At 41.3% G+C, this 24,760-nt stretch overlaps 1 protein-coding gene across 1 annotated transcript in view; it reads right to left on the bottom strand.

The window, feature by feature from the left end:
- CDC123 (cell division cycle 123) overlaps positions 1 to 24,760 on the bottom strand; it is a 79,623-nt gene that overhangs the window by 12,619 nt on the left and 42,244 nt on the right. The window contains exons 10-11 of the mRNA XM_008172230.4: positions 16,044 to 16,072; positions 1,680 to 1,808 (exon numbers count right to left, since the gene is read on the bottom strand). Coding sequence (XP_008170452.1) covers positions 1,680 to 1,808; positions 16,044 to 16,072 — 158 coding nt within the window. The remainder of the gene's footprint in view (positions 1 to 1,679; positions 1,809 to 16,043; positions 16,073 to 24,760) is intronic.

Below are 24,760 nucleotides of genomic sequence, written 5' to 3'. Positions count from 1 at the left end.
TGAGGAAAAAAAGTGCTAAACAACCCCCAAAGGGAGTTGGAGAGTCGTGAGGTGGTAGGTATAGTGGTTGGTGGCTTTCAGGGTTGTTTCAGAAATACTCTTGGCTGGGGAAGGGGGCGGGTCCAGCTGGGGGTTAGCCTCCCCCAGCCGGTGGTTCACCCACCGCTCATGCCAGGTCTGGGTCTGAGTGAAGTCTCATGGCGAGCTCCACGGAGGTGTTTCTGGAGGCGGAGAACCTGGCCTTCTCGTCTGTGGCTGGAGAAAGATAGGCAAATTCTGTACCTGGATGTGAGGTCAGCTTCCTCCAAGCAGTACAGGCAGCACTGGTGTTAGACACTGACCAAGAAGAATGTGCAGAGTTTGAAGCTGGAAGTCCTTGGCGAAGTTCTGGGCAAAGTCCGGCACCCGCATGCGGGTACAGGGATTTGGGGGGCATTGTCAAAGAAAACAACCCCCCCCCAACTCTATCTAAACTAAGCACTAAAATTATGATAAAACTACAATAAACAGGCAAAACTAGTCTAAAACTGGCAAACTATCTACTATGTACACTATCTTATTTAAAAGTGCATCAGAGATGAGGACACTGGAAGTTCCGACCCAGACCATGTGGTGATGAGAAGGAACTGGAGAGGCGGGTCGGTCCTCCCTGCCCTTTATCGCCTCGGACAGAAGCACAAGGCGAGCCAGGGTGCATGGATGGAACAACAGACACTACTTTCAAAATCTCCCACTCTGGGCGCATGGCATGCATGTGTAACCCTCGGAATACAATACAATACAATAAGGATCATCACTCGAAAAAGAACAAAAGGCCAGCACCATGTGACGGCCCACTTCTCCACAGATCACCAGCCAAATGCTTCACAAAGCACGAGTAATCTGTGGTTTGAGAACTGCCATTTTAAATGCTCCCTCCAAGAGTTGCACTGGTGTTGGATGAACTGAGTCTTAAGTTTTAGTCACACGGGAAGAATGTCAAAGGACCAATAAATGAAGTGTTTTCTTCCTACTAACAGAATTTTGGTTTTACTGAGGAATTGCAACATGGAGCAGGGAGGCGAGAGCCTCTGTACAGTTCCAATGACACTGCACTTGTAATATTAGGTTTAGGAGTCAGCTCCTCCATACAAGGAAGACCGAGAAGTTGGTGGGAGGCTTAGAGAAAAACAAACATGATTATGGAGGTGAGGTGATTAAATTAGAAACACTGGGAAAGAAGCAGAGGTTGGTTAAGTGATGAAGAAAAAGGACAAATATTTGAAGGGTAAATACCAAGGAGTAAAAAGAAATTGTTTAAGGTGCAATATGTGCAAATAACAAGGAGTAATGGGACAAAGGGAACAAAGGTAAATATTAGGACAATTTCTTATAAATCTGGTCAAGGCTGCAGAACAGAAGCCCCATTTTTGCATTTAAAACTGGACAAAATATGTATTTGTTGAGCTTGAACACTGTACAGACAAAGAGGAGACAGATCCTGCTCTCAAGGAGTTTACTATGTATGGGCCTGATCTAAAGCCCAGTGAAGTCAATGGAAGTGCACCCACTGACTTTAACAGGCTTTGGTTCACATCCTAAACACACTGAAGAAAAAAACCAGAGGCTAGAGCACCTTTTGAGTTATCTAAATCCATCTCTCTGACACCGCAGTCTTATTCTTTACCATATTTCCTTACCTGTTCCATAGCCTCCCCTTCACTATGGTCACCTTTCAAGTTCTTCCCAGATGTCAATTCTTCCCACGTAAACAGCAGAGAGTCTGTTACTTCACCAAAGGGGTTAAAATCGATTAACCAGACCTTACTCTGCAGTACAACAACGAAGAAAATAAAATATCAACAAACAAGAGTGGATGTGAAATAAGAGGAAAAATTATTCTCTGCTTAAGTGTGGAAACAAAAACATACTGCATGGGCTGTTAGAAGACAGTTTTCATAAGAGGTCAAACAGGTCATGTAAATTGATGCAAGTTCTATGCAGTTTCCTATGGAAGGATCTTTCAGATTAGGCTTTACAGGGATTCTCTCTGCTCTGTGTAGACCTTAGAGATCCCCGGTCACTTTGGGTGACAACAGACATTTGCCCTAAATGTCTTTTACTAAAAGTTCCATTCCTCACACCAGTCTTGTGACAGTACTATAGACAGTGGCCGTCTGCAGGATGGCTGCTTTCCACCCCAGAGATGGCTGCATTTCAGGAATACTGTGTAGTTTTTAAAATGCTTTGGGATCCTTCATGTTGAAAGACATTTAGAGTCACAGATTCTAAGGCCAGGAGGGACCACTGTGGCCATCTAGTCTGACCTCCTGTGTAACACAGGCCATACAACTTCCGTGAAATAATTCCGGTTTGAACTAGAGCAGATCTTCTAGAAAAGCATCCAATCTTGATTTAAAAATTGCCACTGATGGAGAATCCACCACAACCCTTGGTAAATTGTCCCAATGATTAATTACCCTCACTTATTTCCAAAATTTGGTGCTGCGCTGGGTGGGAATCGAACCCTGATCAAGCACTTAGAAGGCATCTTTGTCACCACTATCCCACTTGGCAGATAATTTAAAGACTAACTTGCATTTATCTAAGCTATGTATATGTAGCCATTAGCATAGTATCTGAGTGTTTCAATCTTAGTGTATTTATCCTCACAATGCCTCTGTGAGGTAGAGACATACTATTATCCCCATTGTATAGATAAGGAATGAAAGAAAGCACAAAGAGACTAAGATGATTTGCCCAAGATCACACAGAAAGCCTGTGGAGGAAATTGAATCTGGATCTCTCAGGTCTCAAGCTAGCACCATAAGCACTGGACCATCCTTCCTTTTCAGTAAAAGCTTACTTATTCTGATATTTAAGACAAATTACATTGTAATGAAGCATTACTCTTTATCAGTTGGTAGCAAGAATTCTCTCAATTTAGGCATCATATACAAGCCTAGATTTACCACGTAGAAGAGATGTTATATGTACCATATTTGAGTGACCGAGCCATAATTCAGTGCAATTTGAAAACAAAAGACCAGATAGCTACTTAGGTCATGGCATATTTAATTTTCTATTCCTTCCTTCCCTCCACTCCATCAGGGTGCTGTAGATATGCCGCTGTAATCCCATAGTGTAGGCCAGACTACGCAATGGAAGGGGTTTCCTTCATCACTATGGCAACTCCACCTCTCTGAGGGACAGTAGGTAGGTTGACGGAAACATTCTTCTATTGACCTAGCTGTGGGTGGGGAGGGGGATTACGTCGAGGGCCACATCAGCATAGCTATGGCACTCAGAAGTGTGGATTTTTCATTCCCCTAAGCGCAGTAGCTATGTTGACCTAAGTATAGACCAGGCCTCAATCTCCTTGATACACTTGACAACTTCCATCCATTTCCTCTAGAATCCCTTTAAAGCTGTGAACACCAGCTTTGTTGCCGAGCAACATGACATTTCCTCCTCTCCCACTCCCTCCTAACTACAAGTTTAACATGGTGCCTATGGAGCCCTTGTAGGCCCTGCTGGCCTGGAAAATGGAAGACAGAAATGGAACCCAGTTTCACACAGCTTTTCATGAGTCTCCCTTGTTGCAATATCATGACACTTATTATCATATTGCAAGTAAATGAAGCTTCAATAAGCTAGTGCACAAGCTCACTATGGCAAATGATAGTACTGAAACCATAATACATTCAGAGAACTAGAGTTTGTTAATATGGAAAATACAAGCTGTAGAGAGAGTGTGCGGTATCCAATGCAAAGTTTCTCATGTTGGGTGTCTTCGGAAGGTCATGATGCAAGACGGAGGCTCCTAGGGTTGTGTCTGGGACCGGAGATATTGGCTAGTGTCATTCAGTTGCACAATCCAAGCAGCGGCTGGCCAAAAGTGCTCACTCATGTAGCTGGGAGCAGCTTACGTGCTAGAGGCTGTGTGTGAACAGCCTGGGAGTGGGGGTTCTCACAGCAGAGCAGGGTAAGGCTGGCTCCCAGAGTCGAGGATTGGAGTGACCTAGCAGATCACCGGTCCAGATAACACCAGGGGAACGTCACAGAGAGACACTTCAGCTGTTATTTATTGCAGAAGAGTAAAGAAACAGAGGTGGTTTTGCACTGTTGAGCTGCAGCCATGGTGTAGCAGCATTAACACCAGCACAGCAGCACTCCAGGAAGCAGACTATTTGCATCAGCCTGGCTTATCATTTTCAATCCCTCTGCTTCTCTTCGCAAATAGTCAGATATTCTAATTATAATGATGTTTTGCTTGTGCTATCATCAGAGCATCTTGTCAACCCAATGACATCAGGAAGAAGAATTTATCATTTGGATTCCTACCACACTGGAAAACAAGCTAATGAACCAATTTGTGTTTCACAGACAGGCAATGGCTGGCAAAGTTCGCTCTGCAGTTCAGAGGATCTTTCCTCCATCTCTGAGATTTTTCAGCTTGTTAAGAGTGGGGATTTTTTTTATTAATGTATTCAACTTAACTGTTCATAGGGATTTTCAATCAGTTCATTAGGGAGTTTTACATTGCATAGGCTTTAATATCAAAAAATAAATTATGGGACCAGTGAAAAGCAAGAACTGGGGTCTGTGGGCACCACAGCTACATTTTCCTCTTCCTGCGGAGACGGAAAAGAGTCAATGTGCCTTCCACAACCTCTTAACGGTTCCCAAAGCGTCTCCTCTAGTTACTATTATATCCCCACTTAACTTTGGTAATTGCTAATTGGTAGGAGGCAGCATAAAAAATGAACAGATCTAAAACACTCCCCTTCAGCCCTTCTGAAGATTTATTAAAAGTAAGGCATCTATCTCTGGGTCAGTCACTGAACAATCTTCAGACTAAGTGGAAAAAACAAGACTGAAGCATATCTAGAAACCCAGAGTAAAAGCCAAAACATAATCCAAAACCACTTTCACATCACAGCTATAGAGCAAAAATAAAGCTATTTAATTGCAGGCTTCCAGTATTAGCAATCTCTTGTCACTTAAGGCAGATTAACATCTACTTATATGTCTGAGTTGTATAAAATTGTTTTTGAGAAAGCCATTTACGGGCATCTGCATACATGCTAGGTATGTCCCTCTGCCTCTTGGTAAGTTGCTAATGCAACCTTTGTTGTCCCAAAGTTTGGGTGCCTCAATACCGAGTGTTTACTAGGCAAGCATAGATACATTTTCTTTCAAAGATAGCCTCCTTTTCTATGTTCTCAAACTATGTAGCCTCAAGACTATGCCTGATGTTTTCTGAAGATCCATTTGTATAGCAAAAACTCCACCACACAAGAGTGAAATTAACATGGGCTATATTTTGTATATGATGAGGGGAAACAAGCAATAACACATGGTATGTATTTAGCACCCTAAAAATATACACTGGTAGGTCTATTATAACATGGTAACATTCATTTTATTTTCATAAAAAGATAAAAAGCATACTGCTTTAAGGAAGTAGCTATAATATAAGAACATTTAAAGGAAGTTACAAGATAGATAAGAAATGCCATGTTAGTAAAGGTAACCAGCAAAGTGAATTGTTACATTTCCCTAATTTCAGCCGTGTGTGTTCATGCCCACAATGACAGTACACATGGGGCAATGAAGCCCGAGTATTAGTTTAAAATTTAGAAAAAAGAGTTGTGAACTAGCAATGGTCTGAAATATCTTCATTATACTACTTAGCAGTTCTACAGTAACTTATCTAAAGATCATAAAGTGTTTTACAAACAATTAAGATTTGGGAGGTATGCAAGAAATATACAGGGATTAGTTCACACAACACAAAGTACAGCTACCTCCAGGCAGCCCATCACTAGACAATAGCTGAGAGCAGAAATAAAGAAAGGGATCCAAAATGGGCCATCCAACCCTGGAGTGTTGCCTCTCTAGTGCTTGCTGCTTGGCTTTGGAGACCATCTGGCTTTAAAGATTGTGTTAGAATGGGTATCCCTTAAAGCTGGCTGGTCTGCAAAGCTAGTCAAGAACTGACAAGACTGAGTTCAGGGAAGCCAGTGCACAGCAGAGAGAATATCAGGAATATCAGCTGAGAGCAGAAACAGAAGGACTGAACTGAGTTTACATGAGCCCTATTAGAAGGTATACGAAAGCTTGCATAGAACAGATACATTCAAGTTGCTTATGTCGTACTCCAATCTACTAACGCGCAAATTCCAAACGATTAGGACTTGCAGTAGTCTCCCCAGTGTTCTTTCAGTCACTCTACAGAAAACCTACAGGGTTCTTACTCTTCCAAATGTTGCAGTCCTTGCAAGAGAACAAACACACATCCAAGAGACATTTTGCAGGTGAAAGTGCTTTAAATAGGCAGAAGCTGGGCACTTCTCTCATTCTACACATGAGGTTGCCATTCAACCATGTTGATCTGGAGCACAAACTCTGGAAAGTGATTGAGCTACACAACACTCAGCACCATTTCAGTGCCTATAATTCACACACTAAAGAATAATACATTGGCAAGTCATGAAAGTGTGTGCACAGGCAGGGATGAAGGAGGTGGGTCTGACACACCAAGGGACTAACTAGCAGTCTTCCAGGAGCCTGAGGGCTGCATGGAATTTGCACAAATAATTAAGAGATACACAGATAGACACAGCTATATTAACTTGACAGATGAAGAAAAAATGCTTTTTGTCCAAGATCACCAGGATTAAAATCTTTCACTTAAAAAATCTTTGTCTTTACCCTTCAAGTTACAAGACAAGGCAGCTACAGGCTGAAGTTGGCCAGACTTGAAAAATTCTGCCCATTAACTTGGCTGTGGTAAGTAAAATTTCCCCGCTCTCTCTCCTCTCTGCCCCCCGCCCCATCATAGTCAGGTTGGGTCAGCAGTTCTCAAACTGTGGGTCAAGACCCCAAAGTGGGTCACGACCCCATTTTAATGGGGTCACCAGGATTGGCTCAGACTGGCTGGGGCCCAGGGACAAAGCCAAAGCCCAAGGACTTCAGCCCTGGGCAGCAGGGCTCAGGTTACAGGCCCCCTGCCTGGGGCTGAAGCCCTTGGCTTCTGCTTTGGTCCCTCTGCCTGGGGTGGTGGGGCTTGGGCTTTGGCCCTATCATAACTATAAAGGGAAGGGTAACAGCCCTCCTGTGTACAATACTATAAAATCCCTCCTGGCCAGAGACTCCAAAATCCTTTTACCTGTAAAGGGTTAAGAAGCTCAGATAACCTGGCTGACACCTGACCCAAAGAACCAATAAGGGGACAAGATACTTTCAAATATTGGTGGGGGGGGGACGGCTTTTGTTTGTGCTCTTTGTTTTGGGGGTTGTTCGCTCTTGGGACTAAGAGGGACCAGACATCAATCCATGCTCTCCAAATCTTCTGAACAAGTCTCTCATATTTCAAACTTGTAAGTAACAGCCAGGCAAGGTGTGTTAGGTTTATCTTTGTTTTCTCAACTTGTAAATGTTCCTTTTGCTAGAGTGTTTATCTCTGTTTGCTGTAGCTTTGAACTTAAGGCTAGAGGGGGTTCCTCTGGGTTCTTTGAATCTGATTACACTGTAAAGTTATTTTCCGTCCTGATTTTACAGAGATGATTTTTACCTTTCTTTCTTTAATTAAAAGCCTTCTTTTTAAGAACCTGATTGATTTTTTCCTTGTTTTAAGATCCAAGGGGTTTTGGATTGGTGTTCACCAGGGAATTAATGGAAGAGTCTCTCAAGGTTACCCAAGGAGGGGAGTTAGCACTTGAGAGTGGTGGCAGCAAAATCAGATCTAAGCTGGTAGTTAAGCTTAGAAGTTTACATGCAGGTTCCCATATCTGTACTCTAAAGTTCAGAGTGGGGAAGGAACCTTGACAGGCCCCCACCCAGGATGGCAGGACTCAGGTGGGTTCAGGCTTCGGGCCCCCGTCCTGGGTCGTGTAGTAATTTTAGTTATCAGAAGGAGGCCGCAGTGCAATGAAGTTTGAGAACCCCTGGGTTGGGTAAATAGGTTTTGTACCTGAGCTGCATTTAGCTTTTAGGCTGACTTGAAACCAATGTCATAAAATTACCTGGTGTTGACTGGATGCATTGGTACAAGAAGTACTTCCATCCAGACACACATCTGTTTAGGTACTATTTTTGGCACTGTCATTGTATAACTACAAAACCCAGAAACTCTCAACATATCAGCCAACAAAAGGCTGAGAGTCAAAATCAGTACTTAAAATCAGTATTGCCAACTCCATCTGCTGGAACACTGTGCGTCAGACCCCTCCCCACAAATCAAAACTGGTTCAAATAATGATCAGGGCTGTCAAGTGATTAAAAAAAACGAATTGTGATTAATCGCACTGTTAAACAATAATAGAATACCATTTATTAAAATATTTTTGGATATTTTCTACATTTTCAAATATATTGATTTCAATTACAACACAGAATACAAAGTGCACAGTGCTCACTTTATATTATTTTTTATTACAAATATCTGCACTGTAAAAAACAAAAGTAGCAGCATTTTTCAATTCACCTAATAAAAGTACTGTAGTGCAATATCTTTATCAGGAAAGTTGAACTTACAAATGTAGAATTATGTACAAAAAAATAACTGCACTCAAAAATAAAACAATGTAAAATTTTAGAGTCCAATCAGTCCTACTTCTTGTTCAGCCCATCGCTCAAACAAGTTTGTTTACATTTGCAGGAGATAATGCTGGCCGCTTCTTGTTTACGTCACCTGAAAGTAAGAACAGGCATTGAGGCCGGCGTCACAAGATATTTACGTGCCAGATGCACTAAAGATTCCTATGTCCCTTCATGCTTCAACCACCATTCCGGAGGACATGCGTCCATGCTAATGATGGGTTCTGCTTGATAACGATCCAAAGCAGTGCAGACTGACGCATGTTCATTTTCATCACCTGAGTCAGATGCCACCAGCAGAAGGGTAATTTTCTTTTTTGGTGGTTCAGGTTCTGAAGTTTCCGCGTTGAAGTGCTGCTCTTTTAACTCTTCTGAAAGCATGTTCCACACCTCGTCCCTCTCAGATTTTGGAAGGCACTTCAGATTCTTAAACCTTGGGTGAAGAGCTGTACCTATCTTTAGAAATCTCACATTGGTACCTTCTTTGTGTTTTGTCAAATCTGCAGTGAAAGTGTTCTTAAAACGAACATGTGCTGGGTCATCATCTGAGACTGCTATAACATGAAATATATGGCAGAATGCGGGTAAAACAGAGCAGGAGACATGCAATTCTCCCCCAAGGAGTTCAGTCACAAATGTAATTAACACATTTTTTTTTTAAATGAGCATCATCAGCATGGAAGCATATCCTTTGGAATGGTGGCTGAAGCATGAAGGGGCATACAAATGTTTAGCATATCTGGCACATAAATACCTTGCAATGCCGGCTACAAAAGTGCCATGCGAATGCCTGTTCTCACTTTCAGGTAACATTGTAAATAAGAAGCGGGCAGCATTATCTCCCCTAAAAGCGATTGGCTGAACAAGAAGTAGGACTAAGTGGACTTGTAGGCTCCAAAGTTTTACCTTGTTTTGTTTTTGAGTGAAGTTATGTACCCCCCCCCCCAAAATTACATTTGTAAGTTACGCTTTCATGATAAAGAGATTGCACTATAGTACTTGTATGAGGTGAATTGAAAAATACTATTTCTTTTATCATTTTTACAGTGCAAATATTTGTAATAAAAATAATAATATAAAGTGAGCACTGTACACTTTGTATTTTGTGTTGTAATTGAAATCAATATATTTGAGAAATGTACAAAAACATCCAAAAATATTTAATAAATTTCAATTGGTATTCTATTGTTTAACAGGGCGATTAAAAGTGCAATTAATCACGATTAATTTTTTTAACCGCGATTAATTTTTGAGTTAATTGCATGAATTAACTGCGATTAATTGACAGCCCTAATAATGAGATTTTAAAAAGAGCTCCTTTTTGTTTGCTTTCTAGTTTTTTGAGCCTTTAGGATGCATGCTTTCAAGCTTTTCTCCACAACCGTAAGGGACAGAAGCTTTTTTTTTTTAAAATTAACTTATCCTCACATCATCACATGACTCTGGGAGCTGGAGCTTTAAGAAAACATCACATATCACAAGGTTCACAATAAAAATCCTGAAAGGTGACACCATTGAATCATAGTTTTAACTTCATTAGATTAAATCCATTTTTGCTCTCAGATCAGACAAAGATGTATATTTGATGCAGGAATTAGTGGATGAAATTTGGAAAGTATGATTAGATGATCATAATGGTCCCTTAGGGCTTCAAATCTGTGAGTCATTCCCTCAGATGCTCAGCAGAGCCATAATCCAAACTCTTATACAATTCAGAATATTATTTCTAGATTACAGCAAAAGGCAGAGTCCTTCAAATAACATCAGTCTCAAGCAGAGAGAGGAAGATGTGTTTGGTACTTAAGTCTACGCAATTCCCTTCTCTTCTATTAGGAACTTGTCATCACCAGTAGTTTCTATCACACAGACAAACACAACTAAGGCTGCAAAGTTAAGCACTAAAAATTTGAAAATGCCAAATTAAGGTTGCCTATGCAAACCTGATCTCGGCCTCCTTGTTTGCAAGCAATATCATACAGTCTTTGGGCTTGTCCACACAACGCAGTAATGCACTCTACGGGGATGTGATTTTTAAGGTGTACTAATGTGCTGTGCATTAACTGATCCGTGTAGATCCTGCTGGTGCACACTAAAGGCTCCCTAGTGCACTTACATGTAGTGTTGTTTCAATGCCATATTATGTAGACAAGCCCTTTAATTACATGATCACACATTTTTCCACAATACCACAACTTCATTCAGTGCACAGGATGGACAGCCCTCACTTAGTGAGCAGCTATTCAATATTTTGTTTTATCCTTGTTCAGTGTGTGGCCCAATGCCTTATTTACTGCATTCTACTCAAACCCTGTTATGAAGACAGAATTATTAATTTCCCTGATTCATTCCCAGATAGTGCTCATCACTAGTATCTGAGTGCTTCACAAATATTAATTTATCTTCACTATACCCCTGTGAGCTGAAGGGTAGCATTATCTCCACTTTACAGATGGGGATCTAAGGAACGGAAAGACGAAGGTCAAAAGCATCCACTGATTTTGGGTGTCCAATCTAAGATGCCTAAGACCTGATTGTTCATAGTACTTAGCATTATATAGCACTTTATATGTTCAAAGCACAGACCCTATTAACTTCAATTGCAGCTACAAGTGCTCAGCACTTCTGCAAATCAGACCCCAGGATCTCAAGTCAGGAACACAGAAAATGGAGGAACACAAAATTAGTGACGACCTATGAAAAGTTTGGTTTAAGTGACTTGCCTAGCATCACATAGGAACTCTGTGGCACAGGCAGGGATATCATTCAACTGCCTTAACCATGAGACTATCCTTTCTCTTCCAGCAGTCTCCTGCCTCATTCAGTACACACCTTCTAAATTCTGCAACAAATGAGGCAAGAGTCTACAGACAAGAGCCTCCTTCACTACACAACCCCGATTCATCCTCAGAGGATGCCCATCCTGTGTTCCGGAGATGGGAATCCTGTATGTGATTGAGTAATTTAAAGACAATCTTAATGCATACATGCAGGGGGGCCAAATTAAGGCTGCACAGGCACTTCCTAGCTTTTGACTGCTTGACTTTGCAATCTTAATAATGTTCTTTTAATGTAGTTTGTGTGCAACTCCCTAGATTTTTAAAAAGAGCAAACTGGGGGGGGAGGAGAACACACAAAAACAGAAATTCCATCACATGGCCTCATACTGACACTGGGTCACTAGGTCCACTGCACAGACCTCTGCCTCTTTAGCCAAAAGAACTAAACTGACAGCAGTAGTAGGTTGTCATCCTCTGTGTGGACCAGAATGTAGGATGCCAGTGGATTTCACAAATATTTGCTGACAGGAGAGAAATGCTCAGAATCAGGTCTTTTGGGCTCCATTCCACACTGAAGGGAGTGTATTTAGTGGGCACAGAATCTTCTGCCATGTCCCCCGCAACCTGTCCCTGTCCCAGTTCTGTCTCTTCCACACCCCTGGCTCCTTGTCCCAGTCCCAGTATCTACTCCTCCAGTTTGTGACCACAGTTCCAGCCCCCTTGCCCAGCCAGTTCAAGAGTCCTCCTTTCCAGCTCTTCCACTGGCTCCCAGTCCTAGTCTCTCTTCCTGGAGTCATCCAATCTCAGTCTCCCCCATCACCTCTCCCTGGCTCCTTGTACAGCCAGTCCCAGTTCTCCTACTGCACCACTGCTCTGTCAAGTTGTGGTCCCTTCCTCTCCCTAGTGCCTCCACCTCCCCCGCATTCTAGTTCCACTCTCCTTGTTCAGACAGTCCCAGTTCCCCACCCTCCCATAGCTCCTTGTCTGATCTCAGAGGTTCCCCTCAACCAACTGGTTCCCAGTCTCCACTCCCCTTCCTTCTCCAATTCCCAGTTTGTTTTCCCCCAGCTCCCAGTCCTAGTCTCCTTCGCTAACCAGTCCCAGCCTCCCAGTCTCTTTGCCCAGACAGTCCCATTCACAGTTTCACTCTCAAGACCCCCTCTAGACTCAGTCTCACTGGTTCTCAAACTATGGAGCACTTCTCCCAGGGCTGGTACGGGAATGTGTCAAGCTGTGTGCTTCCTCCCCCCGCCCCCCCATGAACCCTGGATGGCGAGGGCTCATGCAGAAGGGCCGTGCACACCCTTGCCCTAATCCCTCACCTGGAGGCAGCCGGGGTTCAGGCCCTCCTTCCCTCCCCCTCATTCCCACACCTGGAGGCAGCGGAGCGCCAGCTGTCAGCCCTCGGGCGGCTGCAGCAGCGCAGAAGTAAGGGTGGCATGAGGTGCTAAGTCTGCTGTGAAAAGTGGTATTATCGAATATCACTTTTCACATTGCCACCCTTACTTCTGTGCTGCTGCTGGCGCAGCCCAGCTAGCAGCTGCTGCTCTCTGCTCTGCCTTCAGAGCTGGGTGGTGGTATATGTGCTTGGGGGGTGGGGCGTAAACTACTACAGACACAAAGAAAGGGGGCCCGACCAAATAATCCTGATTAAATATCCACTGCACTAGATTCCTTGTTGCAGTCTCCTCCTTTGACTCTCCCCAGTCCGACTTTCGTCCCCTCTGCATTCAACTCAGACATCTTCCTCCTCCATGCTGCCTGGATGTTCCCGCAAGGCTGTCAGTGAGAACACAGGAGAGAGAGGCTCCCTGCTTTCAGTCCCAGTGCCTAGCCTCGCTGTGGTCTGAAGCACCTGGGAACAGTCATTCTCGGGAAAGTCCAGCTTCTCCCTATTGCCCTCGGGAGGAGCACATTACGTTGGTATGTAGCCGAAAGCAGACACCCAGAATGGAAAATTTCAGCCCAAACAGTCCAGGTTTGGCAAAGTTATAAGCAACTAAAACCAGGCTCTTAAAGTGGAGACATATCAGGCTATCTTAATAATAGGTGGCGCTATCAGTCTCCCTGATAATATTTAATCAGTTTCTTGTGATACTGTGACACAGGCATCCATTGATGGTTCACGATTCTACATCAGCAACTCATCGGGTCTGACACACACTTGGGTCATGGAATTTATTTAAAATGTGAGATGTAATATATCATTTGAAATCCATCACTTCACTGGTCATTAATGTCACAGTGAAATGTTTGTAACAACTCTGTAGGTGAAATTATGGACATGCTCGGATATTATATCCCGAAGACTGTAAACAAAGGAGACAAAACAGGTTTCTTCTCTATAAAGGAGAAAGAAAATATGGTGGCAGACACCCTGGCCATAAAAGAGGGTTCTGACCTGCTGCCTCTGGGTCAGCCAGTGACTAACCTTCCTGCAGCTTTGTAAGGCGGGAGGTGTGACCCTGAGAGCATCCCAGTGCCTGAGGGCAAGCGGCTTCCTGGTATCTAACAGTGAGTTTCAGCAGGCTTGACCAGTGTACCCCAACTCATTACTGGCATGATCTGTATGTAAAAGGTGTCGTGTCACTGGAAAACTATTGACACACTGGTGATTAATATCATTGTGAAATGTTTGCATTAATACTACATGTGGATGTTGTCTGATACTATATTTTAAAGTCTGTATTTGAATTAAGTAGAAAACAGGTCTGCTTGGGCTTTGAATATAAATGAAGCAGGGTTGACCAGTAACAATGGGATAGTAATTTACATATGCAGTAAACAGAACCATTAAAACTCACAAGATGGCTGGGGAGTCAGTCAGCATGTACAGATCACAAAGAATTGTGTATTTGCTTGTCTGACCAGCCTGGTTGTCAGGCAGAGACAAAGGCGGCATATTTATATGCAAGGTAAACCAAGTCATCAGGAGAGCAAGTGGGGAAAGATGGCCACTTACTCTTGACAGGAGATAGAGACAGTACCCCTCAGGGAACTTCCCTGCCTCCTTGAAGCAAGATCAATTAACTTAGAGATATGCTTTTCGAAGGTTTACTGGACTATTAAGGCAGGGGCAGAGAACCCCTAAGTTATCCATCACTGCACAGATACAAGAGACCAGATCTCTTGTAAGCTGAGAAAGATAGGTCCTTCAACCGAAGGGGTTGAAGTCTCTGGGAATGGAAGATTGGTAAGGAAGCTACCCTAGTTTGTTAATTTAGGTCTTCGCCATTACAAAGTGTCATTTTACTTTTGGTTGTTTGTTTGTAACCCTTTCTAACTTTATTCCTTCTACTTGGTATCACTTAACCTACGTCCTTTTGGTAATAAATGTGGTTAATTTTTACAATAAACCAACTCAGTACAGTGCTTGAAGGGAAGGGTGTATTTACCCCAGTTAAATTAAGCTGTGATGTGCTTCTGTCTCTTTAAAGGAGCAAACAAACCTCACTATTTTTGTGAGTGTTCCAGGAGAGGGCTGGCCACTTCAAGGCAGATGGTTTGGGGGAAATTTGGGACTGGGAGTGCGTTGGGGTCACCTCTACAAACAATAATTAAGACTGGGAATTCAGAGTGGGGCTGTTGTGTTGTAGGCAGGCTGCTGGGGTCAGAGTGCTGAACCAGGGCTGCACAGCACATAGACACTCAGGACACTGTGTGCTTGTCTGTTGGTGTCCAGGCTGTGAGTCACAGCAGCAGAACATTCAACGCACCTAAGGTTACAGGGCAAGCGACGACAACCCCACACTGGTCTGCATTGCACCCCAGAATGTGACCTTTTTAAAAAAAAAAAAAAAAAAGTCTTTTCAAAGATTCTGTTACATACTTTTAAAGATAAACTACTTATTCTCTGGAGAAAATTATTTGCAAAAGAACAACAAACATTATTGTCATATGACACACATGCACATCCCAACCGTCTTAGATTAGATACCATTCAGGTAGGAAAGTAAGAAAATCTAAGAGAAAAAGAGTTCTGGAGAGCTGGCAGTTTTTCAAAGAGACAATATTAAAGGCACAACAGCAAACTATCCTAATGCAAAGGAAATGGAGGAAGAATAGTACAAGGCAAATATGACTCCATCAGGAGCTCTTTTAATGACCTGAACATCAAAAAGGAATCCTACAAAAGATGGAAACATGGACAAATTGCTAAGGAGCAGTATAAAAGTAAACATAAGCATGTATAGACAAAATCAGAAAATCTAAGGCACAAAATGGTTCTATTAATACATTAGGAACAAGAGAAAGAAATAGGAAAGTGTAGGTACACTACTTAAAAGGGAAAGAAAGCGAATGACATATGAGCTCAAGGTGTTTAATGCCTATTTGCTTCAGTCCTCACTAAAAAGGTTAATGGTGACCTGATACTTAGCACAATATTAACAACAAAGGGGGAGGACGTAAGCCAAAATAGGAAAGAACAGGTTAAAGAATATTTAGATCCATTAGATACACTCAAGTCAACAGGACCTGATGATATAAGAAAACAACTGCAGAACAGAATACTAAATAAAAAATCTAGATACTTTTAATTCACTCATCATCACAATATTTCCCAGGAGGTTGAAGCCAACATTCATTTATCCTCTATGGTACTTAGGAAGCATAAGAATTTCCATAGAATACAAATAATAAAATCAAAGAATATGCCAATAATATGAGCCATTATTAACTTACCATGCTGTCTCTGTACACATCAAAAACAACTGGAAAGAAGAAAAAAATTGATTTGTTAGTTTCAAAATATGTGGCTACACACATGGCTAAGCATAAATAGATAAACAAACGTTTATAGCACAATGTTCAAGTTTAATATGCCTACAAAACAGAAAGCCCAAGACAGTACTCATTTATGATGGAGAGTAGAAACAGTAATAGAAAACTCCTGTTGCCAGTGCACAGACTGGGTTTTCTACAGGTCTTTATTGTTTAATACAGATATTTCGACCCCAAAACATTTTATTAAGCTCTCTTCTGTTTTGAAGAGCTATCTTCAATATCCGAAGAAGTGGGCTGTAGTCCACGAAAGCTTATGCTCTAATAAATTTGTTAGTCTCTAAGGTGCCACAAGTACTCCTGTTCTTTTTGCGGATACAGACTAACACGGCTGCTACTCTGAAACCTTTCAATATTATTGTTTGTACTGCAGTAGCACTTAGAGACCTTAATCAGGGATCAAGGCCCCATTGTGCTAGCTGTGGTACACACATGGAATAAAGAGTCCTTGCCACAAAGAGATTACAATCAGCACCTGATGAGACAAAACAGACAGTGAAAACCAACGGGGGTGGGTGGTTGAGCGAAGGTAGCAGTGAAATGATCACTTTTAGTACACAACACAGTAGTCACAGCACACCAGCTGCCTAGTGATGTCTATTTTAATACAAACCCTTCACTATTCAGAGATTTCAACAAAATAGTTGTTTCTCCATATCTATATCTTTCACAGTAAACTTTTTTGTATTGTTAAACAAATCCATATATTTACTGCGTCTTGGAGCAGCTTGTCCTGGAACCCATAAGAGATGAGGCAATTCTTCATTTAGTCCTAAATGGACCACAGGATCTGGTCCAAGAGATGAATATAGCTGAACCACTCGGTAAGAGCGACCATAATGTAATTAAATTGAATATCCCTGTAAGGGGACAAATGCCAAAGAAACCTACCACAGTACCAGTTAACTTCAAAAAGGGGAATACACAAAAATGAGGAAGCTAGTTAAATGGAAATTAAAAGGAACAGTCACAAGGGTGAAATGCCTGGAAACTGCATGAAGACTATTTAAACACACCATAGTAGGTGCGCAAACTAAATGTATGCCCTAAGTGTGTGTGTGTGTGGGGGGGGGGGTGAGGGAGGGGGTGGAAACAGTAAGAGGACCAAAAAAAAAAAAAAAAGCCACTATGGCTAAACAGAAGAGTAGAAGAGGCGGTTAGAGGGGAAAAAATGGTATCCTTCAAAAATTGCAAATCTAATCCTAGTGAGGAAAATGGAAAGAAGTATAAACTTGCAAGTTGAGTATACAAGTATAATAAGGCAGGCCAAGAAAGAATTTGGAGAGCAATTGGCTAAAGACAAAAAAAAAAAAACTACCAGCAATTTTTTTTTCAGTACATCAGAAGCAGGAAGCCAGCCAAATAGCAAGTGGGGCCACTGGAGCAGTGGTACTCAACCACTCAGACGTCTTCCAGGGGTTCATCAATTCATCTGGAGCAGTGGTTCTCAACCAGGGGTACGCGTACTACTTGGGGTACGCAGACTTCTTCCAGGGAGTGTGTCAATTCATTTGAATCAGCATTTCTCAACCTGGGGTTCATGATCCCCAGGGGGGTCACGGGATGGGTTAAGGGAGGGGAGTCACAAGTGCAGGGCTGACATTAGGGGATGACAAGCAGGGCAACTGCCTGTGGCCCTGCCCCACAAGGGACCACACAAAGCTAAGTTACATGCTTCAGCCCAGGTGTGTGTGTGGGGGCTTGGGGTTCAGACTACTGAAATGGGTACAGTATTCTGGAAAGGTTGAGAACCACTGCATTGGAGGATCGAGGGGCAAAGGAGAACTCAAGGAAACTGAGGCTATTGTGGGAAGCTAAATGAATTATTTGCATTGGTCTTCATGGCAGAAGATATGGGGGAGTTCCCCACACCTGAACCATTCTTTCTAGGTGACAAATCTGAGGAACTGTCCCAGACTGAGACGTCAACTGAGAGGTTTTGAAATAAACTGATATATTAAACAGTAGTAAGTTACCAGGCCAGATGGTATTCACCCAAGAGTTCTGAAGGAACTCGTATATGAAATTGCAGAAATACTAACTGTGGCATGCAACCTATCACTTAAATCAGACTTTGTGCCAGATGACTGGAAGGTAACTAATGAAACGCTGATCCTGTCAATTACAGGCTGGTAAGCCCAACTTCAGTACCAGGCAAACTGGTTGAGACTATAGTAAAAAACAGAATTATCAGGCAAATAAATGCACATGATTTGTTGGGGAAGAGTCCACATGGCTTTTGTAAAGGGAAATCATTCCTCACCAATCTATTAGAATTCATTGAGCGTGTAAATAAGCATCTGGACAAAGGTGATCCAGTCGATATACTGTACTTGGACTTTCAGAAAGCCTATCACAAGATCCCTCACCAAAGACTCTTAAGCAAACTAAGTAATCATGGGAGAAGAGAGAAGGTCCTCTCATAGATCAGTAACTGATTAAAAGATAGGATACAAAGGGTAGGAGTAAATGGTCAGTTTTCACAATGGAGAAGGGTAAATAGCAGGGTCCTCCAAAGATCTGTACTGGAACCTGTGCTGTTCAACATACTCAAATGATCTGGAAAAGGGGGTGAACAGTGAGGTGGCAAAATTTGTAGACGATACAAAATTACTCAGAATAGTTAAGTCCAAAGCCGACTGTGAAGATTTACAAAGGGATCTCATTAACTGGGTGACTGGGCAACAAAATAGCGGATGAATTCAATCTTGATAAAAGCAAAGTACTTCACACTGGAAAAGATAATCCCAACTATACATACAAAATGACCGGGTATAAATTAACTGTTACCACTCAAGAAAAATCTTGGAATCATTGTGAATAGTTCTCTGAAAACATCTGCTCAAAGTGTAGCAGCAGTCAAAAAAGATACATCTCCATGGTACACTCACACCTTAAACACTGTGTGCAGTTCTGATTGCCCCATCTGAAAAAAGATATATTGAAACTGGAAAAGGTAGAGAGAGAAGGGCAACAAAAATGATTAAGAGTATGGAACAGTTCCATATAAGGAGAGATTAAAAAGACTGGGATTGTTCAGCTTGGAAAAGAGACAACTGTGGCAGTCTGTACTTCAAAGCAGCACCGTATTCACCATTGTGATATAATTATATGTTTCGTACAAAGTATGCCTTGTGAGGCATCATTTAAAAAGTCTTATTCTGTTGAACATTAATATCCTGTTGGATTGTATGTGCTATCATTGCATGTGAAGTTATGAAGTTTTGCTATGTGTGTGTTACTGAAATACGTTGTGAGGTTGGGAACACCCACAACCAGCATTTAGGTATAACTCCATAACAATGGAGTAGCCAGACAGTGTTAATGGCTCACCAACACCCATCAAGGAAAGAATCCACTATCCCAGGAACCGTATACAATGGAGACTGTTTGACCCACATCATAGCCAAAGATCTTTCTAGCAAGTTGGAAGAAACTATAAAAGAGGGGCTGTGACATCGTGACTTGGCCTTACTCCCTCTACAACTCAACACCTGGAAACACATCTGGAGGACAAAGATTGTGGACTGGGGAAGATGGTCCCAGGCTGGAAAAGAGTCCCAGCCTGTGTACTGAGGAACTATGCCAGCTGTCAGGGTGAGACACTGCTTGATTCAAATCCTGTTTAGTTTGTAGAACTGAGACTGCAAATTTATTTTATTTCTTAGGTAACCAACTTTGATCTCTATCCTTGCTACTTATAATCACTTAAAATCTGTCTCTCTGTAGTTAATACATTTGTTTATATTTTACCTAAAACAGTGAGTTTTGGTTGAGGTGCTTAGGAAATCTCAGCTCAGTTTACAAAGGCTAGTGTGTGTCCTCTCCACACTGGGGCGGGGGAGGGGCAGACTAGGTAATGAACTTTCACTGGTCAGGCTTTTGACCAGTGTGAGACAGTACAATTATGGGGTGCAAGACTGGGGAGCTGGGGGGAATTGGCTGGAGCCACTCTATTGTTGGTTCATGAGTGGCTGGGAGAAGCATTTATGTAACTTGGGTGTGTCCCTGCCTGTGGATGTCTGTGTAAGCGCAGCACCTGTCAGAGGTTTGTAGCTTGGTAATGGCATCACAGAGTGAGAGGGATACCCCAGATTAGTGGGAAAGAGGGTTCAGCGGTCCCACAGTCCAGGTTGCACCCGGGGAACCACGTCACAACGACTAACGGGGGGATATGATAGAGGTCTATAAAGACATGAATGGTATGGAGAAAGTGAATAAGGAAGTATTATTTGCCCCTTCACAAAAAACAAGAACTAGGGATCACCTGATGAAATTAATAGGCAGCAGGTTTAAAACAAATAAAAGGAAGTACTTCATACAATATACAGTCAACCTGTCGAATTCTTTGCCATGGGATATTACGAAGGCCAAAAATATAACTAGTTAAAAAAAATTAAGATAAATTAATGGAGGATAAGTCCATCAATGACTATTAGCCAAGATGGGCAAGGACACAACCCCATGCTCTGGATGTCCTTGAACATCTGACTGCCAGAAGCTGGGACTGGATGACTGGGGATGGATCACTCAATAATTGCCCTGTTCGGTTTATTCCCTCTGAATCATCCGGCACTGGCCACTGTTGGAAGACAGGATATTGGGCTATATGGATCATTGGTGTGACCTAGTATGGCCATTCTTAGGTCTTCCTACGCAGAGTTACACAAAGAGACTTTTTGAAAACTCAGGCCATGTCTACATGCAGAAGTTGCACCAGTTTAACTGAAGTCCTTTAAAAAGCTGATTTAGTGAAACCGTACAGACCTTTGTGTGGTCACTCTTATTTCAGCATTAAGAATAGCTTATTGCAGCTTAGCTTAAACCACTTCCCAATTGACTTTAGCTAAACTGAAATAAAGCTGGCTTAAACTAAAATAAGTGTCCACACAGCCTTTTGCACCAGTTTAGCTAAATCAGTTTAAAAAATCACCTCAAGTTAAACCTGTGCAATTTTCTCAGGTAGACAAGCCCCCAGTCTGGCTGTTCATCTGTGCAAGGAATAACGCATAATGGAAAAAGAAACCTGGCATCTCTGCTCAGCCAAGCTTATTGATTAACAGAAACAGGAGATGTGAGCACACTTGTTTCATTGATGCAAAAACTACAGAAACTTCATAGTAAAGTCATGTTTGCCAATTTAAATCAGGCCTAAGGCAGTGATGATCGTAAGTCATTGCAATCTGATGGTTGTTTGGTGTTCCTAGCCAGTTGTCAGTGAACAGGCATTCACATCACAACTGGTACTAAGTGATACCATTGGTAATCTTTACACAATCCAAAATCTAAGTGAGGAAGAATACTTGAGCTATTCCCTCTCCCACAGAGGTGCTTCCAGGACAGAACTGAGGTGTTTTGGTGGGGCTTTATGAGACAACTTGCTCCACTAGCGCCCATACTGTAACATGCATTCATAGCTAAACTGAAGGTTTCAGATGCAAGTGCTACGAATTCAGCACCTTTCACAAGGGTAATTAAAAATAATGATTAAGAAAAAGTCTTCCACATCCCTCTTCACTTTTTGGGATAATATTTGGAACACTTTAAAATTATTAGTTAAAAGTTTTTTCTTAAAACATTCAGCTTTCTATTCTCTAACGGCTATGAATCTGCAGTACTCCAGCTGCAATTATTCAGCACTTCCATCTGGACATGGTACCAGTCCAAGTGGAAAAAGTTAGCGTACACATCTCTCTTAAAATAAATGAAGGCTGTTATAAAGAGTATGGTGATCAACTGTTCTCCATATCCACTGAAGATAGGAAAAGAAGTAATCTGCTTAATCTGTAGCAGGGGAGATTTAGGTTAGATATTAGGAAAAACTTCTTAATTACCCTTATAGTTAAGCTCTGAAATAGGCTTCCAAGGGAGATGATGGATTCCCCATCACTGGAGGTTTTTAAGAAAGGTTAGACAAACACCTGCCAGGGATGGTCTAGGTTGACTTGGTCCTGCCTCAGTGCAGGGGGCTGGACTAGATGAACTACTAAGGTCCCTTCCAGCTCCACATTTCTAAGATTCTACTACTTTAAACTTGTGAGTAGTCCCATTGAAGTCAATGGGACTACCCATTAAACGTGAGCAGCCCACTGACTTCAACAGGACAATTCACATGCTTAAAGTTATGTGCATGCTTAAGTGGTTTGCTGGATTGGGGCCTCAATCCATCCCCTGCCCAGGGTAAGACAGTATCTCCATCAGGTTTTTGACTAGTCTTGGCTGTCCAACAGTCTGAAACACTATCGCAAAGACTAATAAATAACCTTATCAGGAGATTGTTCCCACTGTGAAATGTTTTGCAATTTTAATTTTTAAACCACAATACAGTGCAAGTTACTTCTACTACTGCAGTAGGAATCTGTTAAATTACATTCCAGCTATGAAAAGGACTAAGCAGCTAAAATGTTGACCATCAATATTTAAAAAATAAAAAATAAAAAAAAAGATTTATATAACTTCTTGGAAACAGACTTACAATTCTTTTTCTTCCAAAAGATATCATAGATGTTCTAGTGGCAAACATTTGGTAGCTTTTTAATTTTCATAAATAATTGATCCACATACTTTCTTATTAAATGTACTTTCATATATGTTTCCATGCCCAATGTTCAGTTCTGAATGTTTTGTTAATTAAAAAAAAAAATCAATGAAGTAGTTAAACAAAAAAGCATCAACACCCTTTTTGAAGGGACCATTTAATCAATATTTTTACTGAAAGGATCCAGCCTATTCCTTTAGTCATTGTTGGTGACTACCCATCATTTAAGATATTGCATTGCTCTAGGCACTCATGCTACAGGACTGGCCTTTTTTCCCCTGCAGTATTTATTAGGGGTGTCAAATGATTAAAAAAAATGAATTGTGATTAATCACACTGTTAATAATAGAATACCATTTATTTTAATAATTTTGGATGTTTTCTACATTTTCAAACATTGATTTCAATTACAACACAGAATACAAAGTGTACAGAGCTCATTTTATATTTATTTTTTATTACAAATATTTGCACTGTAAAAAAAGAAATACTGTAGTATTTTTCAATTCCCCTCATACAAGTACTGTAGTGCAATATCTTTAACATGAAAGTTGAACTTACAAATGTAGAATTATGTAAAAAAAAAAAAAACTGCATTCAAAAACAAAATGTAAAATTTTAGAGCCTACAAGTCCACTCAGTCCGACTTCTTGTTCAGCCAATCGCTCAAACAAGATAGTTTACATTGACAGGAGATAATGTGGCCCGCTTCTTGCTTACAATGTCACCTGAAAGTGAGAACAGTTGTTCTCATGGCACTGTTGTAGCCAGCATCGCAAGGTATTTACATGCCAGATGCGCTAAAGATTCATATGTCCCTTCATGCTTGAACCACCATTGCAGGGGACATACCTCCATGCTGATGATGGGTTCGGCTCGATAACTATCGAGAGCAGTGCGGACCGACGCATGTTCATTTTCATCACCTGAGTCAGATGCCACCATCACAAAGTTGATTTTCTTTTTTGTGATTCAGGTTCCGTAGTTTCTGCATCAGAGTGTTGCTCTTTTAAGACTTTCGAAAGCATGCTCCACATCTCGTACCTCTCAGATTTTGGAAGGCACTTCAGATTCTTAAACCTTGGGTCGAGTGCTGTAGCTATCTTTAGAAATCTCACATGGTACCTTCTTTGTGTTATGTCAAATCTGCAGTGAAAGTGTTCTTACAATGAACAACATGTGCAGGGTCATCATTCAAGACTGCTGTAACATGAAATATATGGCAGAATGTGGGTAAAACAGAGCAGGGGTCTTACAATTCTCCCCTAAGGAGTTCCGACACAAATTTAATTAACACATTGTTTTAACAAGCGTCCTCTAGAATTGTGGCCGAAGCACGAAGGGGCATACGAATGTTTAGTATATCTGGCACATAAATACCTTGCAATGCCGGCTACAAAAGTGCCATGCAAATGCCTGTTCTCACTTTCAGGTGACATTGTAAATAAGAAGAGGACAGCATTATCTCCTGTAAATGTAAACAAAACTTGTTTGTCTTAGCGATTGGCTGAACAAGAAATAGGACCGAGTGGACTTGTCAACTCTGACGTTTTACATTGTTTTGTTTTTGAGTGCAGTTATGTAACAACAACAATCTACACTTGTAAGTTGCACTTTCATGACAAACAGACTGCACTACTGTATTGTATGAGGTGAACTGAAAAATACTATTTCTTTTGTTTATCATTTTTGCAGTGCAAATACTTGTAATAAAAATAATATACACTGATTTCAATTACAACACAGAATACAATATATATGAAAATGTAGAAAAAACCAAAAATATTTAATAAATTTCAATTGGTATTCTATTGTTTAACAGTGCGATTAAAACTGTGATTAATTTTTTTAATCGTGATTTATTTTTTTGAGTTGTCACGTGAGTTAACTGCAATTAATTGACAGCCCTAGTATTTATATATTTGGGAAGTATTAACCGGTTTACAAATCTGTGCCATATAAATATCAGACATAAAATAATTAACTACAGTGAACTTTTGTTTAAAGAGATATTATATAGAAATATAATAATCAGATCTCTTGTTTAATGGTATTACAACATCTATGACATGTCTTTTGT

This window comes from Chrysemys picta, chromosome 1, assembly GCF_011386835.1.
Source record: "Chrysemys picta bellii isolate R12L10 chromosome 1, ASM1138683v2, whole genome shotgun sequence".
NCBI lineage: Eukaryota > Metazoa > Chordata > Testudines > Emydidae > Chrysemys > Chrysemys picta.
This window is presented reverse-complemented; position numbering and strand designations above follow the sequence as displayed.